The sequence below is a fragment of the Phocoena sinus genome, chromosome 16 (genome assembly GCF_008692025.1).
Source record: "Phocoena sinus isolate mPhoSin1 chromosome 16, mPhoSin1.pri, whole genome shotgun sequence".
In the NCBI taxonomy this organism is placed as follows: Eukaryota; Metazoa; Chordata; class Mammalia; order Artiodactyla; family Phocoenidae; genus Phocoena; species Phocoena sinus.
Genome location: NC_045778.1, coordinates 30,579,566 through 30,606,419, shown reverse-complemented (window position 1 = coordinate 30,606,419; position 26,854 = coordinate 30,579,566). Strand labels below are relative to the sequence as shown.

At 56.3% G+C, this 26,854-nt stretch overlaps 1 protein-coding gene across 1 annotated transcript in view; it reads right to left on the bottom strand.

Moving 5' to 3' along the window:
- Positions 1-26,854, bottom strand: part of ZMIZ1 (zinc finger MIZ-type containing 1) — a 166,013-nt gene that overhangs the window by 81,015 nt on the left and 58,144 nt on the right. Inside the window, 3 exon segments of the mRNA XM_032607301.1 lie at positions 12,097-12,202; positions 19,437-19,550; positions 25,631-25,739. Coding sequence (XP_032463192.1) covers positions 12,097-12,202; positions 19,437-19,550; positions 25,631-25,690 — 280 coding nt within the window. The 5' untranslated portion in view covers positions 25,691-25,739.

Sequence of the window (26,854 nt, the reverse complement as noted above, 5' to 3'; positions counted from 1 at the left end):
GCATGGAAGCCGTACGGAGCCCTTCTGAGATGCCAGCCTGAGTTAAGTACTTTGTACCCATTACTTTGTGAGATGCTGGGAGACATGGCTGGGGTTGTTACACGTGGCATGGAAGCCGTACGGAGCCCTTCTGAGATGCCAGCCTGAGTTAAGTACTTTGTACCCATTACTTTGTGAGATGCTGGGAGACATGGCTGGGGTTGTTACACGTGGCATGGAAGCGATGGAGCTGAGCTGAGCCCGGGTCAGCCTGACCCTGAAGCCTGAGCTTGGACCCCTGTCCCATGCTGCCCCCTCTTTGGTTTCCAGATCTTGGCTCTGCATGTCCTGAGACCAGCCCTATCCCAACAACTCACTGGACCTGACTCAAGGGCCTCTGAAAGCATGGAGGCCAGGGCTGGGGGCCTGCAGGCTGAGACCACAGTTTCCAGGGCCTGGTCCCTCCTAAGCCCTCACTCTGCTGTGCAAAGTGACTTGGGTAGATTATGAGGGATAAGAGGATGGGGGGCTGTTGGCCAGGGTCTTCCTTCCTGTCCTTGCTTGCCAGATGGGTCCTGGGGACAGGCTGAGTGTGACACTCACAATGAGCCTGATCCCTGAGAGAGAAGGCACAACCCAAGAAGGAACAGAAGAAGGAGCGAGGCTTGGAGTTGGGGCAGGCAGGTCTACACCCTCCCCCTATTCTCTTGCTTTTTTCCATCTTCTCTTTAGTCTCAACTATCCAAACGTCTATCCAGTCAGAGCCATCTACCCAGTCTTCCCTCACCTTGTTATAACAAGGATTGGAGTTACTCTGGACAAGTGAATAAATCTCTTTGTTCATCAGTTTTCCAATCTATAAAAGGGGCTGGTTCTTCATGTGAATCAGCACTGATGTTCATAAAATACCCAGCACAGAGCCTGGCATGAAGCAAGAGCTCAATAGACGGTCCTTTATTTTTTTAGTTTTATTCTTTTGGGGCCGAGCCGTGCGGCATGCGAGATCTTAGTTCCCCGACCAGGGATCGAACCCTTGCCCCCTGCAGTGGAAGCGCAGAGTCCTAACCACTGGACCATCAGGGAATTCCCAATAAATGGTACTTTAAATGTGACTTTCTCTCTTGAAAGAATTTTGAGAAGGACTGCTGGGAGACTTGGAGAAACAGAGGCCCTCAAACCTCCCCAGGCCAAGGCACAAACAGGTTGCTGCTGGGCCCTGTCTAGCCTGCCTCAGCTGGCTCTCTATTCTCCACTCCTGCATGCTGCCCGCTTCCCTCACTGGGGCCCAGCCTCCTCTTTGTGGGGGAAAGAGACGGCCTCTTAACCCTATGTGACCCTCTGCTGTCTTGGAGACAGCTGTGGCCTTCTGGCCCTGGAGCCTCAAGAAGGGGCCATTCCCTGGCCTAGGTTAATAGGACCCCGCTTATCTACCTACCCACTTGGAGGTGGGTGTGGTTGGCATTGACCTTGGCCCTACCTAAGTAGAGGATCCATATTTTCCAGACCCCAAAACACAACATAGGGGCAGGCACAGGGTTTTGGGCTACCTCCAGGTATGAGAGGCGTCCTAAGAAAGGCCAACACGTTGGAACGTAAGATTGCTAACATGTATACAGCACTTAGTATATGGCAGGCCTCATCCTAAGCACTATACATATGTTGGTTCACTTAATAAATGACTTTTCCAAGGTAACACAGCTGGTGAGTGGAGGGCCGGGTGGTTTTCACACCCCAGACATGCTGGTGCAGAGTCCATGCTTTTAACCACTACTCCTCTCTGTGAAATAGCTGAATGGTTTCTGGAAAAAAATATTTGAAATTGGGGCCGACCACGGAACTGTGACAATAACAGCTGACATGTACTGAATGCTTACTATATGCCAGGATCTCTGCTCCTCACTTTGCAAAAGACCGTGAGTACAAAGATGAGAGGGTGTCTCACCCACCAACAAGGACAAGTCATTGTCAAATACTTAATATCTCCACCTGCAAGCAATTCAGGTGATCCTGACAAGCTCGCTTGAGTATTAACATGTCTTTCCCAGCATTTAATTGCAACCTGCACATAGAGTAGGGGGCAGCTTATGGCTTCAGGGTTAGATATTCTTGTTTGAATCACAATTCGGACCTTGGTCAAGTCATTCAATCTTCCTAAACTCCAGTCTCCTCGTCTGTAAAATGGGGCAGACATGGGTCTGGGATCATCATGGATGGTGCACACAGTGCCGGGTACTGGGAAAACGCTGCCCAAATATTTGCTATCATCATGATTGAAAGGGGCTATAAATCAGATTCTTTTCCTAATCCAGCTGCCCTGCCCTGGCTCTGTAAGTCTAAATAAACAAGGCTAATGATACCTGCACCATCATTAATTCCTGTGTCTGTCTGTCTAACCCAGAAGGTATTTATAAGGCCATGGCTTGCAATGCTTGCTCTGAAAGTTCCATAACCACCTCGCCCACTTTCTGCCAAGTCCCTGCTCCATGTCACTCTCACACTGTCGAATCCCCTGAAATCCCTCCTCTGGGGGTGAGAAAGCTAAGCTCCAGCTTAAAACCAAAGCTCTGGCTTCCTTAATCCTCTTACCTGGCCCTTTCCTCTGCAGAATTAATTGCTACCCATGGCTTTATTAACTTCTCGGGCGGCCACGGCATCTTCAGGGCACCCTGGGGTAGGTCCTCTGTCCCAGATGCACCTTTGGGCCGGACGGTGGAAGGCAGCGCTCTGGGTGCAACGTGGCAACACCCTGGTGCCTGAACGGCGATAACCCCGTGGCCCTGCATCACCCCAGAGGCTGTGCATCTCCTTGGGGACACCTGCAGAGAAGCAAGGATAGCCAGAGCTCTGGCCCCACTTCTGCCCCTGCTGAGGCCACCTTCCCACCCCTCAGAGCCTGTCTCCTCCTCTTTAAATGGGAAAAAGCCCGCCGTGGGGATCTCACGGGGCTGGACAAGAAAGGCCGTGTAAAGGGCTGTGTCTGTGTGTAGGATTACTGTCATGTCTCACCCCCAGAATGGGAGCATTCATCGATTTCAAACCCGAAGAGCAGGGACTGTGTGTGGTGCATTTATATGTGTTTGTGGCCCCCGTGCTTGGCACGGAGTGGGCCTGGCACAAGACGCCTGTCGTTCCCTGCCCTGAAAATTTCTGTTTAGTATTTTTTATTTTGAGAGGCATTCCCACGCCCAGGACTTCATTATTCTTCCCGCAGCCACGAAGGTAGAGATGGTATGGATGCGTTGGACTGGGGAAGAAACTGACGCTGGGGGTGTTGGTGTTGGTGGGGCATGGCCTGCCCAGGGGAGGTGGAGGTGGAGGTGGAGGGTGGTACCCAGCCCCCATGGCTTTGTCCACGGCTGTCCGCTTTGTCTGGAGCACCCTCAAGTGTGGACAAAGGGATGTGGCCCCCAAGACGGCTTAAGGTGGTCACGGGACCTGGCGAGAAAACCACTGCCATGTCAGCTCTCTTCCCACGTTTGGGATGTTGCTAGTTCAAGGGGGAGAGGGTCAGCTTCCCAAATCCCGGGCTCCCTTTTTAACGAGCAGAGAGCCGGCCCAGGCACCTGGAGCTACACCTGGATGCAGGGCCTGCTCTTTACTGTCTTTATTTGGACAGTTAGCATCTAAATGTGGCAAGGGGGGCTGGTCCGCCAGGTACGGTGGCCATAGAGAGAAGATAGAAAGTTTCCTTCTCAAATTCCTCTCTTGAAGTCAGAACAAGTAAGCAACAACATGGAGAATACAATCAGAAGAGTATGGCGGGGGTGGGGATGAGGTTGGGATGCAGGGGACGGAAACCGGGTGCCTTGTTGTCGGCACTGTGGATGCCTCCTCACACACCCTCTGCTTACGACAGGCACCGTGGCTCTTCCTGGCATCTCCGCCAAGGTGAGTGCCGAAGGGGTGCATCCACACCCTGACCCCAAGGAGCCCCCAGCCAGTGATGGATGCCAGATGCTGGATGAACACCTCCTCGCCCTGGCCTCTCAGGCTGACTGAGGGGCGCGTTCTACTCTGTCTCCGGGAGCTCCCCACGGCAGGCACAGTGCTTCACAAAACACTTATCCTCCTCCTTCCCTTCCGCGTCTCATTTCTCTGCTTCTCTACTGGTGCTTTCTGGGCTCCTCCTAAATAAATCGCTTGCACTGGAATCTTCACTGCGGGGTCTGCATCTGGGGAAACCCAAACTCAGACACACATCATTTGACTGAGGTGCCTCCAGGGGCCTCTCCTTCCTCTGTTGCCTCACAGACCCCCATCCCAATCATGAGTGTGGAGTCCCAGCTGGGGCTCTGGACTGGAGTTGTGAGGGTCCAGGTAGGACAAGCAGCCCCATCTTGAGAGGGCTCTGCACGGCCTGTCAGGGTCCCGGCCCCCAGGACCCCTTGCCATGAGCCAATGCCCTCATCCCCCCACCCCCTCTCCTTCCGGACAGGCCAGGAAAGCAGATCTCCACCGGCTGGGCCTTCAGGCAGCCGTGTCCTTGCACACCCTGGCTCTGTGGGGGGAGCCAGCGATGAGCTAACCCCACAGAAGAGAAGGAGGCAGGAAGAGTAGCCCCCCAAGCGAGCAGGGGCCCGCCCCCCAGGCCCTCGGGAAGCAGAGGGCTGTGCTGGGGAGACTGCTGAGCAGCCCGAAGACCAGGGTGCTCTCGCCTCCCCCCACCCCTGCCAACTCCAGCCAGACTCCAGAGGAGCCCAGGGCGACCATCGACCATCCTGACCAAGACAGAATCCATGCTCCCTGCAGAAAATATGGGAAATAAAGCGTCAGCTACCTCCCCCCACCCAGATAGCTCCATGATTTCTAAGCTGACGTTTTGGTATATTCCCTTCTGTTTTCTGCTTCCTCTGCCTAACCAAATGTATATTTTGCTTTTGCACCTGGTCGAGGTCATACTGAGCATGACATTTTGTTACCCTTCTAAAAAGAAATTAATATTACGTCATAAGTATTTCCGGATGGTAATCATTTTTAGGGGACCTCACTTTTAATGGCCACTGAAATACTCAGTTCCCTTTTCCAGGGCCTTGAAGCTATTTCCAAATCTGCCTTCTCTCGTTCTTCCATGGCACTGCCCCCCTCCTCACTGTTCACTCCGGACACGCCAAGGACCATCGCACATCCCTCCCCCCAATTCCTTAGCCCGGGAAGCTGTGTCCACAAACCCTCTGTCACATGAGCTCCTCCCCACTGTTCTTTTTCTCCAAGAGCAGAGTGACTGGGCCTCAGCCCTCAGGGAGCTGGGGGAGGGGAGGGAGCCAGGGGCCACTGGCCCAGGACGACCTACCCCACCTGCTCACACAGGGTCACTCAGAAGAGGGACAGCTCCCTATGCTCCAGATCTAATCACGTGGAGGTCCAAGTCGTGCTTCCAGCCCCGGAAGTCATGTACCTGGTCTGTCTTGTCCCTGTTAGAGCCTCAGTTTCCACCTCTACAAAATGGGTGTGCTGATAAGAGCCCCAGTGGCCTCGCTCACAGCAGTGACTCGACAGAAGGTGAGTGATAAGCAGGTTTTGTCCTTTAAACAGAGCTGACCGCGAGTCAGTTCCCAGGGGCTGGGTGATGAAATCCAGAGCCCTTTCCTGAGCAGGACCTGACCTGGAGTGCAGAGGCGGCCAAGCAGGAGGAAGGAAGCCAAGTCCCTCCCTCACATCCCAGCTCTGCTGAGCTCAGATGTGGTGGTGGGGGCTGGTGTCCAGGAGGAAGTCTGTCCCCGGCCTCGACGAGGCGCCCAGCCGGGTAGCCTGGCATTCCAAGGGTGAGGGCCCACCTGCCGCTTTCTCTGGGGGGAGCCAGCAAGCGTTAATTTGCACCCACCAATCCTGCCTGCTCACTGGGCGGCTGTGAGCCGTTTTTCACGCAGAGCTGCGCACAGCTTTGTCTTAGAGAGACAGATCTGGCAGGGTGTCCCTGAATGAGGCCATTTGTCCTCCCCGGTGATGGTGATGGGAAGGCGGCTGAGTGCTATGGGGTGGGCAGAGGCGGAGGGGGTGGAGATAGGCCATGGGGGAGGCGTGAAGGTAGAGATAGGAGCTGGGACGCCAAGAGAGGCCAGGAATGTGACCACCACCGTGGGGGCCTGAAAGCCCCCCATTCAGCTAGGTGGGAGCAAGAAGGATTGTTTTCAACGACAGAGGAAAATGGTTTATGACCTGCCTTCTCCTGCTTAAGGAGTCCTGGGTGGGAGTGATGAAATGACCTGGCTGGCCTCTGAGGTCTGTGCCCCATCCGAGTCCTCCGATGGAGGCGGGACCCTTGCCATTGGTCTCTGGGGTTGGGTCTGTCTCTGAGCCTCAGGGCCGCTTCATAAGTTGCTGCAGAAGCTCCCCGGGGATCGAGGGCTTCCAAGAAGGACCAAGCTTCTCCCGAGCCCCTCCTGAGTGGATCACAGGCCACAGACCGGGAGGGGCAGAGCAGGGGCCCCATCACATTCCTGATTCTTCACTCCCAGGCTGGCCGGGGGCCCAGGGCATGCCTCAGTCCCTTCCTGTGGTCTGCTATCAGCTCCTCTGGGGGCCGTCAGCACACTGGAGAAAACAGACGGGCAGATGTTTGCCAACACACAGCAAGTGATCCACTTTGCCTGGGTTTCCACTCCTGGGCCCGGGGCTCAGGCTGCTGTGCTGGGATGTGAGCGTGTGTGTAGAAAAGAGGTAAGAAACACACATGTCCACAGGGCCCAGCAGGTTTCCAAATTCAGGAAATGCTTGGGGTGTGAGACAACTCGGGAAGCACGGCACTTATCCGAGGGGTCAGCCACCAGCCAGTCTGTGCCGGGCTGGGTCCAAGGTTCCCATTCAAAGGAAGCCGGGCATTTGACTGGACAGTACAGTCTTCCAGAGAGCAAACGTTGGCAACTAATATGCATTTTTAAAAACTGCTGAACAGTCGGACCTCAGCTGTCTGCAGGTCACGTCCAGCCCACAGGCAGGTCGTTGACAACTGCCCTCTGTTTGTGCCTAAGAAGGCTGGCCTCCTCTTCCTCGGAGGTTTCAGGGGCTGCCTTTTCAGCCCTGACCTCTCTCCTGAGTTCTCTGGCCCCTTCTCCAAATGCCTACTGGTCGCCTCCCCCAGGATGCCCCTGGGATGCCCTGGCACCTCCCAGACCTGCGGCTCTCTCCACATCTTCCACTCTGCCAGCGGCCCCACGCCTCTCACCCCTCAGAGGGAGCCCGGAGTCATCATTCAGGGAGGCAAGAGGGGCGTGAGGACGGGCAGTGGGCCACCCAGGCTCTTGTCTGGGCTCTGCCCCGCCTCACTGTAACCTGGGGCAGATCTCCCTTTCTCTGGGCCCTGGGCTCCCCATCCCCTGGGTTCTGACATTCCCTATTCTACTATTTTAACCCACCTCTGGGCTGTTCACAGGGGCAACCAAAGGGACAGAGTCATTCAAGCGTGGACAGTCGCAGAGGCACACAGAGGGCTCTTGGGGACCTTGGACATGGTAACTGCCTGGTGCTTGGTGCCCACGAAGCCAGCAGGCGTGGGCCTCTCGGTGCCAGGGAGGCTGACATTTCAGCACTGCCTGCCAAATTGCCGAGAGCAGGCAGGCAGCGACCGGGGGGCGGGGGGGCCTGCCGTGGCCTGGAGGGGGGGACAAGGGGAGGCACAAGGCAGGTGACCTTCTGGACTGAGGCAGAGGAGGGAGCTGCTGGCCCCCAAGGACCTTCCCAACGAGGAGGATGCTGTCGTGCGTGCTCGTGTGCGCGTGCTGCCGTGTGCGAGCACACAGGCTAAAGGCTGCACCAGAACAAAGAGCTGGGGGCTGGGTATCAGAGGGGCCCACGTGGAGACGCCTGACTTGGCTGTTTGCTGCAGTGTCTGCTCTGCGCTCACGCTCCATCTCTCTCTCTCTCCCCCCCTCTCTCCCTCTCTCCCTCTCTCTCTCTCTCTCTCTCTCTCACACACACGCACACCGCATAGCACTGCCCCCAGGCCTGAGCACCTGCTCCAGAGCCCACCAATGCTGGCGCGCACAGCCCAGCCCAGCGCACTGCCATCTCTCCTGACAAAGCACCGCTCTGCTTCTCGCCGCGTGAGCTCATCCCACCGGCCCTCTGGCCCTAGCTTGGCCTCCTGACAAGAGAGACAGACAGGGAGACAGAGTGGGAGAAGGAGTGGGGGAGGCAGAAGGGGAGACACACTCACGCACGCACACACACGCACGCACACACACACACAGACATGTTCACCGCCACATATACATGCACATACACATCACAACGCAGGGAGAAAGTCAGAGGCAGCGGGAAAGGGAAGGACAGACAGAGACAGACAGCATCAGAGACCCTCAGAGAGAAAGGAGAGGGAAGGACTGGGAGGGTAAAAACTGCACTAGCCAGTGAGGCAGAGTGGGAACCCAGACGGAGACAGGAAGACGGGAGGGCGGAGAGGCTGCAGGAGCTCTGGGGACAGAGCGTGTTCTAGAACTGCAGAAGCCTGGCTGGGAGAGGCCCAGGTGGGCCCCGTAGTGGCCGCTGTGGCCACTGCACACACACAACTGACACCACGGGGACTCTCCCAGCTGTACCCAGAGGTGGGCTTGGGCAGGTCATGCACCCACCCACAGAGCCTCAGGGAAAGAGAGGGTGGGAAACAGCCTCACTAAGGCAGAAAGGGCCTTAGAGAGGTGGGGAACCATGTTGGGAAAAAGAAAGACAGAAGTAGAGAAGGAAGGCCAGAAAATATGGACTTGGCACCCACGGTGCGCCAGGTATTAGCTGGGCCCCTCACTTCCACGCCTGGGCAATTTCATTTAATCCTCCCGGGCAACCTGTGGGATTGGCATATAATCCCTCTTTACAGATGAGGCCACAGCTCTGGGAGGTGGGCAATGTGGAGAAGATGGGGGCCAGTGCTGGAGTTGCTTCTGGAATCTGGGGTCACTGCTGTGTTCTCTGTGGTCTTCACCCCTCTCACGGTCAAGCCTGCCCCCCGTGGACCCTTTATCCCAACCAACGAAACTAGGAGCCGAAGTCTTCCCCGTCAGACTGGTGCCCTGCCTTCCCAAAAGACGGGTCAAGCAGGGGGATGACCGGGACCCTGAGAGCCGTGAGGCTCGTACTTCTCAAGAGGGCAGGCGGCCTGGGAAAGGTGGTTAGTCATGGCTCTTGGGGCTGACCTGGGTTTGACTCCTGATAAGTGAATTCAAGTGACAGCTAAGCCGCAGGCCCTGTTGGGCCTCAGTGTTCTCAGCTGCAGAATGGGTACACTGAGAACGCACCTCGTGGGCCTAGGGCCTATCATGTGACTAGATAGACACATGCATGGGAAAGAGCTCTCTAGACTGTAAAGAGCAGTGCACAACTAGGGGTACAGATGGGGAAGGAACAAATCCCTTGTCTCAGGAGAAGAAGTGATGCTGGAAATACCACTTAGAGGAGGGCAGGGCCACGCTAGAGAGATCTGAGTGAAGCAAAGAGCTCTCCCAAATGGAATAGCTTCTCAGATCCTGGCCCAGGTGATCAGAGGCCTCCTAAATCTCGGTCCCCAACTGGTCCCAGAGTCAACAATGATGCGGTGGGCACAGCTTCAGGCCTGGATTCAGGAGGCCAGGACTTCAAGTCTCTCAGCTCCATCATTTACGAGCTGTGTGACAGCAGGCAAGTCACAAGACCTCTCTGGGCTTCAATTTCCTCATCCATTAATGTAGAAAATACCCTGTGTCTCACAGAGCTGGGCATTGAAGCAAAATGTGGTAGAGCACCCAGAACGTACTAGCGGGGGTGTGAGAGACCCTTGAGGGAGGGGTTACACATGGACCTAGGGAGCAGCTGGGGTTTCTGGGACAGCCCATTCTCCTGTTTTCCTTCGACCCCTCTGGCCACGCTCTCCCTGTCTCGGTTTTGCCTTTTACATATCCCTTGGAGTCCTCCCTTTGTCTCCACTCCACTCCACAGGAAGAGGAACCTTCCTGGTCCAGCCACCATCATCCTCACCCTGACATCCCAGCCATCTGCCAACTGGCTCCCTCCATCCACACCGGCCTCCCCTGAGCAATCTGTTCTTGTGCAGCTCGAGCGATCTTTGCAAAATTAGAATTTAGCCACGCTCCCGTTACTCTTAGGACAACCCTCAAGACGGGCCCTGTGTGTCTAACTGCTGCTGACTTCTGCCCCAGGGCTCTGGAACCACTGGCCTTCCTTTTAGTTCTGCTAAAAAAATAGCCACGCTTGCTTCTACCTCAGGGCCTTTGCATAGGCTGTTCCCTTTACCTGGGCAGTCCTTCCTCCTTTTCTTCCCCTAGTCAACTCTTACTTGACCTTTGGGTCTCAGGGAAGCCTTTCCCCACTCCCAAGTGGTCTTGTGGCATCCCTGAGACCGCTCCTTCATGGCCCTTATCACAGCTTGAATTTACGCACACAGTCACACATACAGCTGTGATTTTTTTGCATGTCTTTTTTTAAAAGTTGAAGTATAGTTGATTTACAATGTCGTGTTAGTTTCTGGTGTACAGCAAACAGCTGTGATTATCTGGTCGATGATTTTCTCTCCCTCTAGACCAGGCATCAGGAAATTTTCCTATCATCTACTTTCATAAAGAAGGCTTTCTTGGAACTAGCCACACTTATTTGTTTACATATTGTCTATGGCTGCTTTCGTATTGCCTGCAAGGTCTAAACTATTTACGATCTGGCCCTTTACAAAGCAAGTTTGCCGATCCCTGCTCTGGACGGTACGTTTCCCGAGGTGAGACCACATCTGTTTTACCCCTCAGCACAACCCAGCCCCGGCCCGATGCCTGCAAAGAGCAGGCACTAAACAGCGATATGGATGTATATGCTTCTTGGATAAGCAGCAATTTTTACCTTGTCAAAATTGTATTGACTTAAGTTATTATTAAAACTGCAGATTCCATCAGGAAGAGACGTCTCTTATGAGATTCCAAGACCGTTTCCTGGCAAGCAGTTCAATACAATAGCGATATCCCAACACAGGCTGGCACGTCAGGGATCTCCGAGCAGCTATTGGCCAATGAGACCTTCACCACCTTTTATAAGTGACGTGCCATCCACGTGCATGGACCGTCATAAACACAGCAAAGCACAAACCCGTGTTCAAGCAATTGTGGGCTGTGCAGACTGATGAAAACCCATCATGAGACATCCTTTAAACGTTTGCATTAAGCTGTTTCTATATACACTCCAAAGAACTGATGGACGGATTCAGAGAAAACGTCTGTTTTATTGTTATACAGAGGAAATAACGGACTTTTTTCTTTTTCAGTGCATTGTTCAGGCTCCATAAAGGACGTTAACAACATCTAGACACTGCTCGGCACTGACCCCAGCAACGCAGGTCTCACCGTCATTCCTGCCTTCCCGAGGAGATACACCGAGGCTCAGAGGCCACACACTCAGCAAGTGACAGGGCTGGGTTGTCCAGGTCTGTTCAAGTAAAAGCTTACACAGCTTCCCCTGCTTTTAAGCAAGGTAATGAGGATGGAGGGACAGGTAAAGCTGCACCTTTAGTGTGCTTAAAGCCCTCACAGACAGAATGCTGCCTGGTACCTTCCGTGGCCTCTGTTTACTATAGAGTCAGCGGGTCCCGTGCCGGGACAGGGTTGCAATGGAGCATACTACACAGAGCAGTCTTTTAGAATCCTGAATGTACTGATTCATTTTTATTTTAATTTGTGTTTTATTTTAAATTAAAAACATCTTGAATGAATGCAGCGGAGCCTCAGGGTTAAGGATGCTGATTCTGGAGTACAGGCCTGGGCTTAAATCCCAGCTCTGCCACTTCTTAGCCGTGTGACCTGGGGAAATCTCTGCAGCTTCTCTGAGCCTCAGTTTCCTGGGCTGTAAAATGGGGATGATCACAGCACTTACACCAAGGGGTCACTGTGGTGATGGAATGAGATGACGTGCATCTCCCTTTAGCCTGTTTTTGGGGTGTGGTGTGCCCCGGGCCCCTTGCTGGCCCTGAGATGAGGGACAGGCCCTACTTGTGGGCTCAAGAGGCCAGCACGTGAGCTGCTGCTACTCGGGCGCTCACGCCATACCTGGACCAACTGAGCTGCCAGCCAACAGGGGTGGTGACAGCCTTGGGTTTAAGTCCAGTGCCCCACCCCCACTCCCGACGACACCGCGGAGCCCCCGGCCGTCACCTACCGGCAGACTTCGGAGTGAACTTGTCTCGGTTTGCAGCACACACAGCCAGCAGTCTGTAGCCGAGGTCCAGGTCGAACCCTTGCTGAGCTGCCACCCGACTGACCACCTGCCAGCAAGAAGGGGAGGAAGGGCAGGGGTGAGTCACTGTCCACGCCAGGCCTCTGAATCCACAGTGGCAGATGTGCCCAGTTCACAGGCGAGGCGGGCAGGCTAAGGCAGGTCCCCAATGTCAGGCAGAACTGGGACTCAAACTGCCTCGTTCAGTCACTCAGCAAACACTGATAAGCACCTCCTCCCTGCCAGGCCCTGGGATCCCGGGCCCTGCCCTCAGGGGTTTCCAGGCCAGAGGTAGGCCTGACCCCAAAGCCCAGGCCCTGCCACTTTCAAATCTGGCCCCATTCTAGGAGCTGGCGGGGGGATGCTGTACTACCGCGTTTTGCGTGGCCCCAGGCCAGGGTCTCTGCTTCCCCAGTGCAGCTCTTCAAACTTCCTCCAAGGAAGTCTCCCACGCCTCCCACCTCTCCTCCATCCCTCACTGAGCTCCAGCAGCCCCCACTGCGGGGCACTCGCTATCATCAAATACTCCAAGCACGGTCCCCACCCAGCCAGCGGCATCGGTCCCTCCTGAGTCAGAGCCTGCACCTGGGGAGGAGCACTGATTTAGGGCTCACCGCTTCCCAGGAGCTCCAGCTTGGAGCTGCCCAACGGACAGCTGAGAATTCCCCAGATGGACACGCCTTCTGCTCCCCAGCTCCGTGCCAAGCGCCCTGCAGCCTCTCAGACCCGAGTCCCCAAACTGCAGGGCTGTCATGCTCAGCCTGGGGTCTGTCTCCAGCGCCAGGCGCTGGCTCTGCACACGGGAGGCACCTATAAGAGCGCCAGCTGTGCATTCAGACCGGAGGTCCCACCCATCCCCTTGTGAGCCTCAGATGTGTGGGCTGGAAGTGGGAGAAGCCAGGGGCTGGGAGGGCTGTCAGTCCTAGGGGGTGGGGGGCAGTGAGGTACAGGACGCTCCTGGGGCCCCATGAACGGTTCCACAGGCTCACACCTGTCCGTTCCCAGGTGTCCTGCCAGCCAGACCTGCTCCCTCCTGCCTGGCTTCCTCATTAACAGCCGCCAAATTAGGTTTCCTTATTAAGAAGAAAGGACCTTGGAAAATGGAGTCGTTTCAGGAAGCAGCTGGGGCGGCTACGGCTGACTGGGAAAGGAGTGCTCCCAGATGTGGGGCTCATTCTTCTGAGAAAGGGGAGCCCCTAGAGATCACCTGCTGCAGAGGCGCTCGGAGGTCCTCTGAGGGCCGAGGCTGCCATGGGTTCTGGCCCGGCCCCTGCAGCCATTAGAACAGTTCCCCATTATATGCTTTATATTTTAGGGGTTCATTACAAGGGCTCTAGAGCTACAAAGTGTGGGAAACCCACTTATCTAGGCCAACCACCTCATTTACCATATATGGACACTGGAGGCCCAGAGAGAGTGTCCGTGTTGCACCAGGAAGGAGCCAGTGGATCCTCCCTTCCCAGGACCACCAGAGCCTCTTGCCCTGCCTCCCCACCTCCATCTCCTGGGAGCTCCCTGTGCAGGGAGGAAAAAGGACTTTCTCAGGTTAGAATGTTTGCTCAGCTTCTCCGCTGCAAACAGAAGCCCCTGACGCAGAAGTCGTCTGTCTCCCCAGGCCTCTTTCCCACGGGCTCTATCCGCCCCTGTCCTGCAGTTCTTATGCACCCTGCCCGCCCCCCTTGCACGGTCCGCTACATGCACGCCACGTTCCAGAGTCACTGAGCCATCCCAGGGCCAGGTCTTCTTCAGTGTTAGTCTCACTGTCCAAGCAGAAAAACCAAGGCCCCTAATTCTTTACAGCCTGTTGAGTATTTCAGTTCTGGAGACGGACACCGTACATCGGGGAGAAGGGGTCTGGAAGGGCCACTTCAGCTCAGATGTTGACTATGGTGCCCTCACTGGTAGGAGAGCCTTGGGGTGGGTGCGAGTGAGCACAGGCAGTCTGTTTGGACTTTTGCATCAGTGAGGCTGCTGTTTGTGGGCTATGTTGACACAGTGCTGTAAGGAGAATGCTCACTCCCAGGTACGAGGGCTAAGTAAATGTTTCCTTCCTAAGCAGTGAGGTGCCGAATTCTCACAACAGTTCCACGAAGTGTTATTACTACCCCTGTTTTACAGATGAGGAGACCGAGGATGAATAACAACCTGAGGTTACAACGCTTGTTTGTGAGACAGCTAGGATGCAGTGCCAGGCAGTCAGGCTGCAAAGCCTGGGCTCTCTCCACGAGAGGACTTCTTTTTCAGCCCACAAAGGGTTAAGGCCATAACTCCCAACCTGCATGGAGAACCCTCAGGCTCTGGGTTGAGGGCAGAAAGGCAAAGGTCCTTCTGTTTGGCCAATACTGGCTAATCCTGTTGCTCTGGTTCCAAGAAAAAGAAAGAAACTAGCTACGTTGAGCAAGAGAGGTCTGGTACTGGTTCTAAGGGCTCTCCTGCAGGCCTGGAAGTATCTGTCACTAAGTGCCCTGAGCCCAGTGTTCAGAAGGGTCATTGGTTCCAACAGTCTCCTTTTACCAAGACAGAGAGGGTAGGGCCTGGCTGAAGGTCACACAGCGCAGGTGTGGCAGAGCAGGCTAAGCTGGACCCTGCGATTCTAGAGTACCTGGTGCAGCCCCTGGCTTCCCCTGGCCCAGTCTAAGGACCCCCGGAAAGTCCGGTGAGGTGAGTCTGACAGACTGTTGTGGGGAGGGCAGGCTCAGCTGAGCAGCCTCCTGTCGCGTTTCAGAGAGGCCTTCTCCCACCCCAATGGGCGTAAAGACCCCTCGGTGAAGACCTCTCCCCAACAAAGGCCTGCAGTGAGTGGCCGCAGAGCTGCTGCCCTCTGCAGGCTGCCTGGGTCCAGCCAGCTCGGCTCGGCCCAGCCCTCAAGGTGCTCCTAAAGGCTGACCAGTGGAGCCTGGCTGTCTGAGACCTAGACCCTGGGGCCCTATAGGTCAGGGAGTCCAGCCCCTCATGCCACAGAGAGGGAAACTGAAGTCCAGAGGCGAGAGAGGGGGCATATTCAAAGGCATGTGACAGTTTCGTTAGTCCCATAAAGGGATGTGTTGTCTTGAAGAGCAGTGAGCCTCCTGGCCATGAAGCAGGACAGGCTGTCTGGGAAATGCTAAAGAAGGGGTTTCTGCTCCCAGCCGGTGGCTGGGCTCTGACTTTCTATGAGGCAGTCAGGGGAACTGGCCTGTGCTTCAATCCTGCTCCATCCTATACTGTGCAACCTAAGGCAAGTTACTTAACCTCTCTGAGCCTCAGGTTCCTCTTCTGTAAAGGTACAAGGATGTCTCTCATTTCCAAGGTTGTGTGTGATGGGCTCTGCCAGTTCCATGTGTCCCAGTTCTGTCTCATGGCTATACCCTAAGCCCCTCAGGGCAGAGCCCTCATTTCCTACTTTGCTACCATTCTCAGTACTGGGGTGGACAGGTATTTGTGGCCACTGCTGCTGCTGCTTTGGAGTCAGGCATGAGACAGAGTTCTGGATCTGCCAATTATTCATTGTTGTATCTCACCCAGGTGATTTAACCTCTCTGGGCCTCAGTTTCCTCATCTGTGGAATGGGTACAAAATCTCCTTCTTGCAAGGATGACAGCCAGGACCAGGCACACAGCTCAGTGAATGCTGTCTGTGACCATACACCCACGGCTTCAGCAGTGAACACTCTGAGGCTGTGGGGAATTCCTCCCTGGAGAGACGGGGAGGGCATTGCTGCTGTGCTAACTGGTTTCTGTCTCCCTTTCCCACCTCCTCTCGTACCCGTCTCCCCTCTCCTATGCTCTGGTCGCCTCAGCCTTTTTTCTGTTCTCTGAGCAGATCAAGCATGTTCCACCTCAGGGGAGGAAGGAGGAGCAAGTCCAGAGAGGCCTGACTTTGAGGGGGACCCCCAGAGAGGGGGCTCAGCCCTGCTGCTAAGGGAGGGGCCAGGGAAGAACCTGGTCCTGAAGAGTAAGTAGTGCCCGTGCTGACGCCCCTTGGGAGGGGCCGTGGGGCTCCTGCACTTCTGCATCCTGGCGCCAGAGGGCATGAAGTAGAGAGTGGGGCAGGGGGCTGCCAGAGTCCCAATGCTCTTCATCCCAGAGCCTGGCCCTGGTGTGGCAAAAATGTGTCCATTTACTGCCCAAGGCTAAGTGGTTTTTAATTTATATCCTCCAGGTAAGCCGGATCCAGAGGAATTTGTTTCCAGAGGTCACCCAGGGGATGATAGCAACCTGGAGGGCTCAGGCTGCCCCCTGAATGGGAAGCGGTGCGAGTGCGTGCGTGCGTGCGTGCGTGTGTGTGTGTGTGTGTGTGTGTGCGCTGTGGAGCGGGACGGGGGGTACTCGGCAGCCTCGCCCTGCCTAGGCCCCTTGGGATCTCTCACCTGTCCTATCTCATCCCTCCCCATGGGGCACGGCTGGGGCTGGGGATGCCCAGGGGGATAGGAGGACTGGCAGCAAGCAGGACCCTGGGGCTCCTGGGGGGGGGGGGTCAGTGGTACCAGCCTGGGACTGCAGCAAGCTGCTCCCCTTCTCTATTGCCTTGTTTGTAAAATAGCATTGATAAGCCTTTCCCTGACCCCTTGCAGTGTCTTCATAAGGATGCAAGGAGACAGTGCCAGGAAAATGCTGTGGGCACCAAGGGTGTCTTCTATGACCCCCCCCCCCCACCCCCCAACCTTTCTTGCTGCTGGTTCTATTGTGCTCCAAGTGACAGTCAGACTCAGGTCTCTATGGCTGTGACCAGTGGGCCAAAGTCCCCTTTCTGGCTAAGCGGCAGGTCGGGGGTTCGGGTGGGGGTCAGAGCTGGCCATTCAACCAAGTGTATGCCTTAAACTGGGGTGCAGAGCTGGCACTGGGCTTTTGTCTACACAGTTTCCTGTGGTCTCATCCCCTGCCAATCAGATCCTACAGTTTTCCTTGGGCTCCCTCCTCCAGGAAGACCTCCAGAATCCCTCCATCCTACCCTCCAAGGATGCTCCCCTTCAGAGCTCACACAAATCACATCCCATCCCTCACCTGCTTAAGACCCTTCAAGGGCTCCCCATTGCCCTTCAAATCATCTCCAAACTCTTCTCACTTAGCTTGCGGGCTCTGTGTTCGTTGGTTTCTGCTTCCCCCTTTGACCTCATCTTGTACCCCTCTCCCTCTCCTGTGCTCCAGACATCTGAGACTTCTGTCTGTTCCTTGAACAAACCAAGCCTCGGGGCCTTTGCACTGGCAGTTCCCTCTGCCTGGAGCACCCTTCTCTCTCATCTTCCCCTGGCTGACTCCTTTTTGCTCTTCAGGTCTCAGCTGGAGGTCACCTCCACCAAGACTTTTCCTGACCACCGCCCTGCCCCCTCTTACAGGGCGCTGGATTACATCCTTACATACTCCTTATGTGTTTAGCGTCTGCCTCCCCATTGGAAGGTAAGCTGTTTGAGAGAGGCCCATCGTGCTCACTGCACACCCCTCGGGGGGCCCCTGTGCAGGACCTGGCCACAGCAGACACTTGGTGAATGTTTGTTGAATGAAGAGTTGAATGACAGGGCTGGGGCAGGGCCAGTTTCTAGTCATCTCCTGTCCACCTGCCCAGCCAGCCTGGCCAGGGCCATTGTTGGATTCAGCCTCAGGTCCCCACCTCCTAGGCAGGGCCAGGCTTGGGATGGGGTGCTGGGGGAGCGTGGCAGCCCCCCTTCCCCCTTCACTTACGGCTACCAGCAGCTGGGATGGGAGTAACATCTGTCTCTGCCCGCAGGGCTTAGCCTGACTCAGGATCCCCACAAAGAGGATTAAGGGAGCTGGGTGAGGGAGGGGGAGCTCAGGGGGCTGGAGAATAAGGAGGGCTGGGCAGTGCAGGCTGCCGCCCGATTTGGCCCTGTGGCCCTGAGGGAGCCAGATGGTGTCAGCTTCGGACAAATGGAGGAGCCCGGGGAGGGTCTTGGCTGCATCCCTGCTTCGCATCCCTAATGGCCAGAAATATCCCCTCTAGAGGCAGACGGGTCTTGACTTGAATCCCAGGTCCACTTCTAAGTGGCTGTGTGAACTTGGGAAGTCAGTCACAACATCTCGGTTTCCTTCTCTATGAAATGGGGAAGAAGACAGGACCAGACTTCTCTGAGGACACAGTGAGAAGGCGTATCCAGCGGGCCAAGCTCAGTGTCAGGCACAGGACAGGTGTTCTGCAGTGATGGCCTTTCACCTCTCTCTTGTCCTGGAGGTTCTCAGAAAACATGGTGCCCTTGAATTTTACTTATTGTTCCCGCCTAACCAGGCATAAGTCTTGGCCTCTCCTCTCCAAGCCTTGGGGTAGCTGGGCTCCCCAGCAATGTGTTTACCCACGTTCCCTTTAAAGCTGACTCAGGACCCTCTGAGCAGCTGTCCTCACTGGCCGCAGAGGTGCCCTCACACTTATGGATATAGGCCACGTGGCTGGGGACAAGCATAAGCTTTGAGCTCCTTCCGCGTGGCTGTCGGCCAGCAAGCTCCGAAGCTTGGCAAATGATACCGCTAGCTCTGGGCCTGGCCTCTGCCCAGCTTGTATCCTAGACCTTTACCAAGCTGAGCTAATCTCAGTTCCCTGGGTTCTGTTGCACATCTGGGCCTTGGTGTGTGCCATTCCATGTGCCTAGAATGCTCTCGCTATCCTCAGCTGCTTGCGCAGACGTATCAAACTCCTACAGATGTAGAAGTGGCTCCTTTTCTCAGTTTTCTGCAACCTGCCCACCACCCAGGCCGACAACACTTCCCTTCTCTATGCTGCCTCCATTTTGTACACGATTTTTTTCTCAACCGTCTCTTTCCACATCTGTCTCCCCCCTAAAGAGGGAATCAGGCTTGGCAAGGTCTTACTCATCTTCAGTTTCCCAGGACTTAGCAGAGGGGATTGTACATGATAAACGAGGGATCAATCAGTGTTCATCTGGATGGATGGATGGATGGAATAGGAGCTCAATAAACGCTTACATGAATGGATAGATGGCTGGCTGACTATAAAAAGAGCTCAAAAGATGTTTACCTAAGTGAATGAATGAATGACTGGATAAAAGGAGGGCTGAAAACCCTTCAAGAGTCTCTCTGCTTTACTTATGATGGAACATTTACTCCCATCAGACTTGGAACTCTTCAAAGTAGGATCTGTGTCCTTCTCACCAATTGTAAAGAACCCATGTCATCCCGAGGACTCTGTCTCCCCATCAGACCAGGTTCCCTGCGGGTGTATGTGTGTCAGGGGTACACACAGAAGGGCCCTCCCCTCCAGCAGCAGCCTGGACAGGCGCACTAGTCCCTAGCCATCCTCCCTGGGTGCAGGCACAGGCGGGGCGAGTACAGACTCACCGTCAAACAGCCCATCAGGCTCTGCTCAAAGGGCCGCTGGAAGGCTCGCGGGTCTCCGCACCAGTCCAGCAGCTCCGTGGCAGCATTGTGGAAGTTGGCAGGGTTCTGTAAGTGCTGTGGGAGAGGGAAAGGAGAGGCAGCATGAGGATCCAGGATTGAGGCCAGCACACGCTAGTGTGAGAGCGTCTGGGGCCGCAAAGACCCCAGGCATCCCTGGGGAGGAGACACACAGAAAGGGGCAGGCCACGAGTAATGGGTTTTCTCAAACTCCTTCTCATCCACCTTCCCTCTGCACCTCCAAGCCCAGCCCAGTTCCTGGTGGCGTGGGGATTCGCGGCCCCATCGCAAAGATAGAAAAACCAGGGTTTAGAAAAGGGCACTAATACTAGACACTAAAATGTCTTCTGGATGCTGGCAGCGGGGTAGGAAACCCTGTGGGCTTCAGGAGGGTGGCATGTAGCTCCCATCCTTGGGGCTGCTGGCTCTCCCTGAGTCAGGACAGACTGGCCCTGGAGATTCCTTCTTGATGAGCACCCACCCCCACCCCTGCCCCAGTAACCACCACCACCATGCTGCCTGCTCTGGCTTCAGCAAGCCCTGCCATAGCCAAACAGTCAGAGCAGGGGCGTCAGAAAGAGGCCTCCAGGCCACACCCAGCCGGGAAGGTGCACTCAAGCGCACTTGTGCCCAGGTTACTGTCACACCGTGGTCAGGTGTTATGTGGCTTAGCCACCCCTATTCCCCAAACCCAGATTTCCTGGGCTCAGTCTGGCTCAGCTCGGGGGTGCAGGCCCCACCCAGTTACGGGGTCTGAGTTAACGGAGAATGAATTCTGGTGCCAGGGCCTCTAGATCCTGCTTCAGAGCCAGGCCACGGGGCTGACAGGGGTGGAGGGTGGCTTCCATGGCTACCCCTTCCTTCCTTAACACTTATCCGTGTCTTCCCAGGCCAGGCCGGACTAGGCACTGAGTCCAGGGTCATGAAGCAGGTTGGGGCTGAGCTGGGACTCCAGGGCTGGGTGCGACCGCCTGTGGGTCCTCCACCAGGACACCTAGAAGGTGTCCACAGGGGTTGGAGTGTAAGCCAGCTGCAAAGGGGATGGTGGTACCTTCTGGGATCCCTGTGTCCTCGGTGCTGGGAGAGACTGGGAACAGTAGCTGTCCCCAGGGCAGTGGCTCTCTCCCAACTTGCAGTGAGAGTCTGCCTCAGAGCCAAGGCAGGGAGGGGGCTTAGGAGCTGCCAGGTCTCAGAATTGGGAGGCGAGCCGAATGTGCTGGGGGAGCCCCTGTGGGGCTGGTGCCCTGGAGTCATACTGCCTTCATCCACAACTATCTACTGACCTAGGGCAACCCCTCCCCTCTCTGAGCCTCAGTCACCCCATCTGTAAAATGGGGATGGCAGATCACGGCTTGGTGGTGGGAATTTTTGTCTTGCTTAGGGTTTCATCACTGCTATTACAATGTGGTTTGTGAAAGGCAAGATTTAAAAGTGGATGGAGGAAAGTGAAATGAATTGGGGTATCCTCCCTCTGTGGGAGCAAAGGGAGAGGGAGAGATGAAGGAAAGAAAGAGGGCAAGCATGCAGCGACACAGCCCTCCGTTAGGGGGCCACGGTGAGGATTAAACAAGACGAGGCTTATACGGCCCCTGGCAGAGAGCCTGGCGCGTGGGATGCTCCCACGTGGGGCTGCCCTTGGCCCCGACTCTGTCTCCCAAAGGCTCCGCTGTGTACTCGGCAGCTCCCGCCCTAGCCCCACACACGGCTCTTTCTGCAAAGACAGAGCTCCCTGCGTGTAATCTTCCTGCAGAACACGGGAGGACATCCACGGCTAGAAGCAGACCCTTTGAGAGGGCAGCACGGGCCCTTGCCTCTGCCGCCCGTGCCCTCCCTAAAACCTGCCCCCTCCAAGGCCACGGGCGGCATCTGGTCTCCACGTGGAAAGCCATGCAAATCGGTTAACTCCCTGCCTAGCAGTCTCCCTCTGCTAACTGACTTATTCCGTTTATTTCCATGATGTCACACCCAATTAGCAGGGTCAGCAACCACTGCCTGGTGCTCTCAGAGTCGCCCACCTACAGCACTCCCACCCTCGGCACACCTCTTTGGGGCTCTGGGCTCCCAGTCTCATGGGCCCAGTTTTGTTCTGGCCCCCAAGGGTCCAGCCCACCTCTGAGCTTCTCCACTCTCGACCCAGCCAGTTCACGTGGCCTTCGGCATGGGCTATGGGTAGTGACTCATGGGCGCAACTCACTGGTAGAAAGGACGTCAGGCACCCCATTCAGTAGCTATTGCTTTGTGGCTCTGTGGCCTTGGCCAAACCTCCTGCCCTCTCTGTGCTTTTGTCATCTGTTTTAGACTACAAGGTGGCTACGTGATGCAGTGAAATGAACAGGATAGACCCGGACCAAACCCCATCTCGGCCACTGAGTCACACAGCCTGGGTGTGTTCCTGAGCTCCAGATCTCTCATCTGCAAAACGGGGTGGGGACAGCCTGCAGTGCTGCCGCAAAGTCTAGAACCAGCATACGTCATGACATCCCCACTACAGAGCAGGTGTCTGGTAAAGAGTGCTATTGCCCGATACGCTAGGACCTCTGTACAGTTTCTTGTTTCTCCTGCAAGCCCCTTGAGAGCAGAATTAGGGCCCCATTCACAGAATTAGGGCCAAGTCCATGCATTAATGGTTAGTGAGCAGCTAGCTGGCCGAAGGATGGTCCATCTGCAGAGCTGGCCAGCAATCTGGCAGCTTCAGAACGGGTCCCCAGTGGAGAGGCCAGGGCTGGGTGGGCTGAGCTTGGCTACCCTTTGATGATATGGGGATGGGAGCACAGATTTGAATCACAGGCAGAGGCCTCCCTGGCTGTGGCTGTTACTGGATACTAATACCTCATCCCTCCCCAGGAAGCCTGCCCATCTCTACAATTTCTCAGAAGATCCTCCTGGGCTATATCCACTGGCCTCTGAGTCTGTTGGAGCAGGAGCTGGGGACACCAATGCCCAGATTAGGGACTGGCTACCCAGACCAAGTGATGAATGCATTTTATCAGTCCATCTGTGAATCAAATCATCCATCCAACCATCTACCCATCCACCCATCCATCCAAAAATCAATCAATTCATCCATGCATCTATCTACTTGCCCACCAACCCATTCATCCATTTACTACTTTATCCGTCACTCATCCATCCATTCATCTACCTATCTTCTTATCCATCCAGAACTTATCCAACCACCCACTCATCCATTCATTCATCTATCCATCGTCTATATCCACATACCATCTGCTCACCTAACTGCCTTTCCACTTGTCCATCCATCCACCCATCCATTCATTCCCTTAGCTATCGATCTGTCAGCCCACCCCTCTCTCATTCTTCCCCAGCGTATCTGGGCCCCACCCTGGCCTGGACTCTGATGACTTACAGAGGAATACGGCACATCCCCTGCCCTTGAGGAACTCAGCCTGGTGGGAGACCTGATGTACACCTTGCAGGGCTTGTATCTTAAGGGAGAAAGAGCAGGATGGGTGAGGTAACCGGGTGCCCAGGAAGCACCAGGACTCAGAAATGGGAAGTACAGATACTCAAAAGGGCACCTGGGGTTTGGGGAGGTTGCTGTGCGGGAATTAGCTGATTTGCATGGCTTTGCACGTGTAGCCCAGATAAGCCCGTGGGGACATGAGTAAGGCATGTTGTAGAGGGGGCACTGGTTCTCCCTGTACCTGAGGCTGAGAAAGGAGAAAGGCAGCCGAGACAGAGGCCTGGAGGGAAGATGGATAGCCGGGTGCTCAGGAGCTGGTGCGTGCCAGCAGTGGCTAGAACCGGAGTGGGTGGACAGGGAAGGCTGCGCCATAGAAGTCAGGCAGGACCGAGAGTCGGGGGCTGTGAGGCCCCCGGTGGGAGCCACAGCTCCACCAGCCAGAGGTAGGCACAGCCAACACGCATCATCCTCAGGGCACGCAGACCTTTCTCTTCTAATTAGGATATGGGACATCTGAGAATTAACAGTCTTCAGCCAGCCGCGGTCGCCCTCTGGGGCAGCTGAGGAGCAGACATCAGTGCTGAGCTGTGTGTGCCTGGAAGTGCGGGAGTGGGCGTGGAGGACACAGGGAGCTCTGGATAGCCCGGGGTGGGGTGGGGGGGCATCTGGACAGCCTGCTCACCCTCACAGGTGTGCCACTCTCTGGCCCAAACGCAGAGCTCTGTGTGTGTGTGTGTGTGCGTGCGTGTGTGTGTGTGTGTGTGTGCAGGGCAGGCCGGGGGAGGGCAGTGGAGGCGATCCCTGGCTTTTCAACAGCTCTGGGACCCAATGGCTGGGTGTGTATCACGATGCCCATTTACAGACGACGGGAGATGAAGCGGTGACTTAATCAAGGTCAGGACACCAATGAGTGGTGGAACGGGGGTTCAGGCTCGCTGACTGGTAAATCTGAGTCCTGTGAGCCATGCTTCGAGAGGGCTGCTCCTGGGTGGGCTTCTGCCCCCGCTGGATCCCTGGGAGGCCCAGGGACGAAAGGGCACCCTGATTTCTGCAGGGAGTCAGACGCAGAGAGAAAAGACAAGTTGTGAGCAGGTTTTAGGGGGAGCTGTTTGCCCAGCACACAGAGAGGGCTTTGGCATAGGGGCTTGACTGTATTATTGGGGGTGGAGCCGTTGACAGCTGATCCCTCATGGGCAGAAGAAACTGGGTCAAAGGCAGAGCTGGGAGAGAGTCCCGCAGAGCCTAGAGGCGGAGGAGAAGGAGGGAAGGGCAGAGGAGGAGCCCATCGTCTGGTTTCTATTCTGTGACGGGGAACAGAGGCGTAATTGGCGTTTGGGAGAGCTGCTCTGCGGAGTTCAATCTGTAACAAGGCTTCAGTTTCCTCTCCTCAGACCCGGCCCAGGCTTCCGAGATTGCTCTGTGCGACGCTAACGGGACGGAACACATCCCTCATTCCTGCCGACTAGCCTCAGCTCTACTGGGCCCTGGTGTTCGGCGGGGAGGGGGCATGCTGGGTGGGGGTGGGACTGTGAGCTCTGCCCCTGCCTCCCCCCTGGGGTCCTGAGGCCAGAGGGCTCTGCTGGCTACCTGAGCTGCCAGCTAAGCCCGCCTAAGCCAGGGGCCTCGCCACAGCTGTCCCCTCCCTGTCACTGCGACACTGAGGACAAGAGCCCCCGTCACAGTGAGCTGATCACCTGCCACGTGCCAGCCTGGGCTACGTGCTCCGCCCACAATGTCCTTAGAGCATCCTACGAGGTCGGCCTTATTGGACCCACTTCACTGGGGAAACTGAGGCTCAGAGAAACAGAGGGACAGGCCTGAGATTATACCGTGGGTGGATATGTGGAGGAGTGAGGATTTGGGCTCAGGTCGGTTTGATGGCAAAGCCTCTGCCCCTTCCGCCATATCTCCTCCTTCCTGGAGTAAAACAACACCGGAGCCTGTGCAGGGACACTGCTGCCCTGGGCTGCAGGGAGGCTGAGCCCAGAGGGTGGCCGCATCACTCCCGGTCACCACTGGGGGGCATCTGCCTGCCCAAGCATAACCAGGCTTCTTAAAGGGGGGACCTCTGAGCCCACCGTGAGCAATCCGGACAGGGTACTGGCAGGCGAATCGCGTCTTAAGCTTGGTGTGAGCACAGGCAGGAGGGGGAACTTGTACCCTCTGGGACGAGGCCCTGCTGGCACCTGTGGGGCAGGACTGTGTAACTTCGGGTGACTCCCTTCCCTCTTCTGGGCGTTGGTTTCCTTTTCTGTAAGACGGTTGAATTTCCCAGGACCTTTCCTTTTCTATTTCTTTACAGAGAACCCCTGGAGCAGAGGAAGCGGGGAGCTTGGGTCTGGGAAGGAGATTAGGCACTTCATTGCATCCTCAAAACAGCCCAGAGTGCACAGCAGAGCTCAGAAAGGGCACGGCGCTGGCCCAAAGTCATACAGCTGGGAAGGGAAGGGAAGGGACAGGAGAGAGCCGGCCTTTGAGCCCAGGTGAGTGATTCCAGTGTGAGGCTGGTCCGTGCCAGCTACATTCTCACGAGGTGGGCAGCTGGGGAGACTTAGGCAGTCGGCCTGGCCCACTGTCACCTCCACCCAGCACCTTGGGTGCTCAGCTACACAGTGTAGAGCATCCCCACTGCTCTGCCCGCCTCGCCTGCCCCGCCCTCGCCAGCGGGCCTGGCTGCCAGAGGCGGAGGGGCAAGCCCAGGCCACACACCCACCTGCTTGATGCACTGCAGGCGGTCATTGGTCTGTTGGATGTGCCTGTCCATAGAATTCATTCTGGCCGTTTCACTGGGTTCTACCCGAGAGCCATGAACGTTGTCCAGCCTGTGAAGACAGAGGAGAGTGGGTGTCACTGGGGTTGTGCCAGGCCCGCCGGCCTCATCGCCACCCTCCTGCCCCGACACAGGCGTGCTGGCCTCAGTGGCTCCCAGCGGGTTCCAGGGCCCTTCGTGAGCTGTGGTGGCCTCTGCCCCGGGCAGCCCCGCGCTGGAAGGAGGAACTGTGGCCACGGCCAGCCAGCGCTTCTCCACGCTCAGCCCTGGGGGAACCCCATCTGGGCTGAGGGCAGGAGGTGCTCCTGGGTGTTCTCTGTGGGTGGCTCATGTGGGCACTGGGCAGGCGTGTCCACCACGCATTTCTACACACACGTGCGTGTTGGGCAGCGGTGGTGGGGATGACGGCTCCATCCGCAGGTTCCCGGCACAGGGCTTACCCACTCGATGTGGCTGTGTGTGTGTGTGCGCGCGCGTGTGTGTGCACAGGGATCTTTCCACATGACGACCTTGACTGCACGTGTGGTCTAAGTGCAGCAGCCCCGTCATAGGTGCCCTCCCCGAATCCCCCACGCCTTAGAGTTTGCAAACCACAATTCCATGTTTCCCCTTTGCCCTCCCGGGAAAGAAGGAGGGCAGCCCTCAGCACCGCCCCCCTTTTCCAGATAAGGAGACTGAGGCTCAGAGAGAGGAAGGGAGTTACCCGGGGTGGCACAGGGAGCCTGTGTCAGAGCTCGAACGAGGCCCCGGGGCTCTGACTGCCAGTTCACGGCCGAGTGGGTGGGGGACACAGCTGTCACACTCAAGAGGCTCACTCTTCCTGAATGGCGCTGGGCCTGGGGCACATGAGCACGCGTGTGAGGAGGCCCCTGGAGCCCCCAGGCCTCTTCAGGGAGGCCTCGACTGCAAAGGCAGAGATGGAGATAGCGATGGAGGAGGAGAGGCAGCGAGACAGAGAGAGAAGAGAGAGGTTTCACCTCTGGTCCCCCCACTGCTCATGGGTCCAGGTCCTCGGGCCAAAGCGTAAGTCTGCTCGTCACTGGTTGTTTGCCCTCCCAGAAGCCAGGCTGCAGACACATGGGTCAGACACAGGGTGCTCAACAGAGGCCCCCAGCACCTGGCCTTCTCTGCTATCTCGAAACGCTGCCCCCTGAAGGCCCCTCATCT